The following is a 6,615-nucleotide window of genomic DNA, read 5'->3' on the forward strand; positions in this document are numbered from 1 at the left end:
TCGACCACGACGAAAACCGAAAGTGTAACAAAACGAAAGAAAATACCGATTCACCTTGCCATTTACCGCGTTCCCGACAACAAATTTGCTAAGTTCGTCTTATTACTTACAATGGTAAACAGTTAGGTAGATTAATTTCATGTAATTCTTTAATCAATTTTCATTGATGAAAGTGAAGAAAAATCATTACATAATGATTACATTTATCATAAGACTATTATTATTAATAAGACTGTTAATACATTTCATTATTCAATTTCAGAGATTAGTTTAAAAACGAAAATTGAGCATATTTTAGGCCAACAAACAGTATCACGGGCAACACCATTTTATCCATCAATTAATCCTCTTGATATGGCAGCTAAAATTGCCGCTGATAGTGCGGCATTATCAAAAGCTACCGAATTCCCTTACTATCCACCCTTTTTTCATCCGACCGCACCAACCAATACAACAGCTGGGTAATTGCACAAATGTTTTTTTTTTGAGTTTTGGTTCTACTTATTAGAATAAAAATATGATGAGTTAGTAGTCCAGGTTACTTATTTATTAAAGTTTTTTTTTCTTCCTCTTCTAACTTTATTTTCACTACTCTTTTAAAGGGTATAATATATTTTTCATTCCATTGGAGATATTAATGTTCCTGTAAATGACATGAAGTTGTTAGAGAGCAGATATTCCTGTATTTTGAAATAGTTTAATAATATGTGAATAAAATTAGTGGGAGTTATGCATAATTAATATGCCGGATATGTGACATTTATCATATGGTAAGTATAGTAGTATATCATATGATAGGTATAGTGGTGTAGTATAATTATGGACATTTAATGAAATCGAAATAAACTAAAACTAATAATTATAAATATTACAAATGTGACACAATTGTGGATGTGATAAATGTAATATGGAAATTGTAATGAAATGATGTTATAGTTGACTTAATTAATTTTGGTACGCATTTGATTAGATTAATTTCTGAAGCAATAATTAATTGGGTTAATTACATGACGAATAATTTATTTTTTTCATCTCCTACTGTTCCATTCTCACATGAACTTTTTGTTACAAATATGTGACGAGTCTTTTTGTTTGTTTTACTATTCAAAAAAATGAAAACTTTCATGGGTGGAGAAAAGTTTTTTTTTATAATTTGTTTGATCTTTTGCTTTCAGCTTAATGCCTGCTTACAATCCGTATGATTTGCAACGAAATGTATTAGCCGCATACGCAATGAAGACAAATGTCATGGCGCATGCAGCTGCAGCTGCAGTTGCAGTACAATCACCTGTAACAAATAGTAGTAATAGTAATAGCAATACATGTTGTACCACAACAGCTTTAACACAAGCTGCATCAGCCGTATAATTTGACGTACGTTTTTTTTTTTCCAAATATGATACGTATTATTCAATTTGTTTGTTTATTTTACTGTTTTATTTAAAAGTTTGACAGATTAAAAATGAAAGATTATTTGAGAGTTTAAAACGGAAGAAAAACTATCTAAAAAATTTGAAGAAAAAAAAAATTATTTGAAAGTTTAAAAAGAAAAAAAAAGATCGTCTTACATTTTCTCATCGTAATCATTTCATTTTTTTTTTTTGCACTTTTGAATTGATCTTTTACAAAAATGAGTAGAAAAAGGATTCCAGACTAAGTTATTGTTTTTAAAATATAATTTTAGTGAATTTGAAATAGGGCGAGAAAAAAAAGTGAAATGATTCATTACAATCTTCTCTTCATATCTTCCTCCTCTGCTTCCTTTTTTTTGCAATTTTATATATTAAGTTCCGGGGATTCTTGCTTAAAATTAATTTAAATAGGACGGGGCAAAATTCAATTCTCAAGAATTAAATTTGCAATTTTGTTATGATACGATGTGATAGAACATTATATAACCATCACTGTATATTTGAAACAAGAAATTTTTTCCTTTCCCAATTTAAATGTCATTCATTTCAAATTCGGAGACCTTTCGTAAAATTTTATGAAATTCAAATCATTTAAACAAATTTGTTGCTTTTTTTGAATCATAAATTTTCGAGGAAAGCGATCCTCATACAGTTGAGAAATTTAGTTTAATGTATCGTGTGTTTGTATTATACAGTTTGTGTGTGTGTGTCTATGTCTGTGTGCGTGTGTGTGTCTGTGTCTGTCTCTGTGTGTGTGTGTATGTCTGTGTGTGTGTGTGTGTGCGTGTGTGTGTGCGTATGTGTGTGTGTGTGCGCGTGTGTGTGTGTGTGTTGCGTATGTGTGTGTGTCACATTATACTGTCCTCAAGTTCGTTCTTCGCTGTTCCTCTGTTTTTTCCTTTATTTTTTATAAATTCTCAACTAAAATGTTTTATGATTCATCGAACAAGAATAATTCCAATTTTGGGATGGAAGTAACAAAGGGAATGGAAAATACGAGTGATATGCTTCTTTGTTTACATTTTGTTGAAATATATAACCTTTAGTGAATAAACAAAGTGTTGCTATCATATCAGTAGTGATAGACATAGTCTTGCTATCATATCATATCAGGAGGAAAAAATAAATTGGGAAGGGAAATAAGAGAAAAAAAGAGATAGATGAAAAGGTTTTGTGAAAATTTATTCAAAAGGTGAACAGGTTTTAAATTTTGCGGGAAATTTTGGGATGTAATAATCATGAATGAAGGAAGAGGATGAGTGAATGATTAGTGATGTGATTCTATGGCCAAAAGTTTGTGCTGCTTTCTGATTTCAATGAAGTTTAGTCTTGAAAAGAGTTAGTTCAGATCCTCGAACTTGTTTGTACTGATAATCTGAAACTAATCCTGTTTTCTGATCAATTCCTGCAAAGCTTTCCATATTTTGGAGAAAATATTTTCTGATATCTTGTCATATCAGTGTTGTTTATATCGTATCTTACGCGTATGATGTTTCTCATAATGTTTGGAGTAAAATATGCGGAAATATCCTAAACAAAGCTTGGCATAGAAGACTTGGTAAATATGCTGTCGCGAAAAATTCATTCATCAATTTGAACTTTTTGGCTATTTATCCAACTGGCTGATGAAGTAGAATGGATCACAATGATCTTTGATATCAGGAATTATTGCAGTCCTCTGAAAATGATATCACCATTTGATAATATCACGTATATATATATATATATATGTATATATATATATTGATATTTACACAGTAATTAATGTAGATGAAACTTTTTTCTCGGAAAAAAGGAAGGGATGGATGTATCACATTACCTTTCTCTCATTTCTATTTTCATATTTTGATTTCCTGAATGCATTTCTTTCCGATTACGGAAAAATCATTTCCTATATGGATAAGATAGGAGGCGAAAGAGAATAAAGTGAAAAACCGGTTGATGAGTGTAATGGGAGGTTAAAAGAATAATTCAAATACGGTTTTTCTTAAAACGAAAATTGCTTATTAAATTTATGAGTTTTAAATGTCATTATGATAATGATGATGATGATGATGGTTATATTAACAATAGCAATAATAATAATGATAATAATAGTAGTGATGAGTTGGCGGCGATGATGACAATTGATGACAACAATGATGTGAAGAGCGACGATAAATAATATGCTGTCATTTCATTTCGATCTTCCTTTATTACTAGATTCTGGGTCTTTTATTTATCCTTATTATTCATTGGCCTTTAAAATATTTCTTTTTCCATTTTTCCACATTCCTCTTCTTCAACTGTTACCTTTTTTTTTTTTTTTTAATCTATAGAATGAAATGTAATGCGACAAGGGGAAGAAGAAGAGGAAGAGAAGGAGGGAAGATGAGTGGGAAAGATATGCATAAAGTCTGTAACATAAGTCAAGTCAATGTTTGAATTTATTCTAAACTTCAAAGAAGAAACGACGGAAATGACAATGAGTAATAGCTTCAACTTGTTGTCACATTACAACATTTGTTTCAATTACTTTTTATCCAAATATTAGATTTAACAAAAAGAAAAGGTACTTTATGCCTCTTTTTCGTGAATAAAAATTAATGTTTCTTTTTTTTCACGTAATTGAAATGTCTTAATTGATCTCCTTGCTAATTACCATGTGAAATATTAGAGTTTTAATGGTTAAATAGGTTAACCGAATAGGAGAGTAAAGGACGAGAAATGATGTAACACAGTAAGCCATCAGATACACTCTACGTATGATAATGGTAGTTGTACGTAAATACAACAGGTTGCACCATACCACTGATTATTTACGTGAAGGTCACGTGTTTGTATTTCGTATTGAAGTACTATCACGTAGCTTTTTCCATCATTTCATATTTTTTGAATTATACGGAATGTTCATGTCTGCATTTATTTGATGCTGCCACACACATACACAAACAATAAATCATTGGAAAAACAGTCTTGTTCACTTTTCCCTTCTTTCTTTCAAGTTTGCTTGAGAAACCGATTTGGTCAGTCGGCCGATCGGACCGGTCGGTGGGTTGGTCGGTCGGCTTGGAATCAATATGGTTTTTGGAACAAAGAAGCTGCAATCATTGGGACAATACGATTTGTCACACCTCACTCTCTCCGTCATCCTCCATTTCTCCTTTAACTATGGATGGTCTTGAAACACAAAAGAATTTTGTACTATTATGCGTGTCTTTCTGTGTGTGTGTGTCTGTCTGTCTGTGTACCTTTTCCACTTATCCCTCAATTTATTCTTTTTTCTAAGAGTGACATTATATAAAGGGAAAGAAGCAATAATTACTTGAAAAAGAATAAATCCAAATATCTATGAATCATTCATTACAAACGATTAGATTAGATGACAGGTAAGATAACTTTGTTAATTAGCTTAGAATTTCCACATCCTTTCTCTTATAAGTGAAAGAAATTATTGATTTATTTTGCTACTATAAATTTATGTATGAGAAAATTACAACTATTATTCCTTAATTAATAATACACTAATAATATGCATTTATCAAAAGATAATATCCATTCATGTCAACCATATATCACTAATTATGGTGAAAGTATCTATTATACAATCATAAGTAACATCTGAATTATTGGCGCTTTTTTTTCCAGAGATTTCATCTACGCCCAATTATCCGACATTATTCGGATAATTATCTCCGATATCTCGTTATCATATTATTTTTTTTCTTAACCACTTAGTTGTTTAGCGTTAAAATTACTCATTCCATTATTAAATATGCAAAATTTAAATGATCAAATGACTTTTGATATGTTAATTATAACACGTTCAAGTCAAGACATGATACATTCTAATTAATTACTGGACTAAGAGCACAGGTAAATCTTTTGCTTCAATTTTGATTGTAGATCAGCAAAAAAAAAACATTTCTATTCCTATGATATAAGTGATATCGTTTTTTGAGTAATTCTTTCTTCAAGTATTTCGATATTATTGGAATGAGTTAAATTATTAATCAACGATTATTTGATTAAATGGATTAGAATAAACAAACACAAAAAAAAATTCACAAAATTCATTGACGCGTGGATTACGGTATCTCATTATTGCTCCCGTATTTCAAATAATGGTACTGAAGAAGAGACATGAAAAATAGGATCAGAATGATGAGTAATAATGAACAAAATAATGATTATTACCCTAAAATGGCAAATATCTTCGTAATTTACCCATCACAACTGTATGAATGAATTGAATAAACAAAACGTTTATCGTCATTATTACTACTATTCTCGTCTTTATTGCAAATACTTTTTTTTTAAGGATAAGAATTGAAGGACGAATAAATAATATTGGTAGCAATGGTGGTGGCTTAAAGATTAAAGATTTATGAATTAAGAAAAGTTGTACAGTAATTTTATAAATTCACCTCATTAATCTTTCATTTTATGTCCTTTTCGGTTCCTTTTTGTCACTAAAACTTTTCGTGATTTCTTTCAACAGACATTTTTTTACTGCAATTATGAAGTTGTTAATTAACCAGTCAATTATAGTCATTATTACAATATGGCAAACGATTGATATTTATTTGTTTTGAATAATTTTTCATCTTTCCTCTAAATTTCTGCCTGCTTTTAATTATGTATATTGGTAATTTGTTCAAGACAATAAAGGGGGGATAACATGTATTGCTAACTTTTCGATTAATTTAAATCAGTTGTCGATTATTTTTTTTTAAATTCCATCTCATTTTATTTCTTGTTAGTAATTTTGAGTTTTCTCATAGTTTCATTTTCATAAATTTGAGAATTTGTAGTTTTGGAAGTGCGATGTTTTGAAATTGATAGGATTGAAGTAAGTAGCTGAGCTAAAACGAAAAGAAAAAAAAAGCTAATAGGCATCGCTTTGACATTTCCCTTATACTACAGTATATGGAAAGATAAAGTGCAACCCATGGTATTTGGGCCTTTAGTATTTAATAACGTGCCTAATGTATCTCAAAAGCCAAATAGCTTATATTAAGCTTGAATTTTTAGGACCAAGTTGCAGCTAACAACATATCTTGCTTTTGGAAGAGGCTTTTTAGCATGGAATAATAATAATAATAATGATAATAACAGTAATAATAATAATAATGATAATAATAATGACAGTAGTAATAGTAATAATAGTAATAATTAATAACAATAGTTAATAATTAATAATAATAATAATAATAATAATAAT

The 6,615-nt window shown here is 29.6% G+C and overlaps 2 protein-coding genes across 2 annotated transcripts in view; both read left to right on the forward strand.

Annotated features, from left to right (window-relative positions):
* LOAG_18907 (hypothetical protein) overlaps window positions 1–1,368 on the forward strand; it is a gene marked incomplete at both ends in the record, with an annotated part of 3,139 nt that extends 1,771 nt beyond the window's left edge. The window contains 2 exons of the mRNA XM_020451569.1: window positions 299–461; window positions 1,176–1,368. Of these exons, the coding sequence (XP_020304635.1) occupies window positions 299–461; window positions 1,176–1,368 (356 nt within the window). The remainder of the gene's footprint in view (window positions 1–298; window positions 462–1,175) is intronic.
* Window positions 1,369–3,426: 2,058 nt separating this feature from the next.
* LOAG_11498 (hypothetical protein) lies at window positions 3,427–4,592 on the forward strand (the record flags this gene model as incomplete). Its single annotated transcript, XM_003147016.1, has 2 exons — window positions 3,427–3,555; window positions 4,407–4,592. Coding segments are annotated over 2 exons (315 nt in total), but the record flags the coding sequence as incomplete, so codon positions are not given.
* Between the last annotated feature and the right edge of the window lie 2,023 nt (window positions 4,593–6,615).

Source organism: Loa loa (assembly GCF_000183805.2).
Source record: "Loa loa unplaced genomic scaffold supercont3.669, whole genome shotgun sequence".
In the NCBI taxonomy this organism is placed as follows: Eukaryota; Metazoa; Nematoda; class Chromadorea; order Rhabditida; family Onchocercidae; genus Loa; species Loa loa.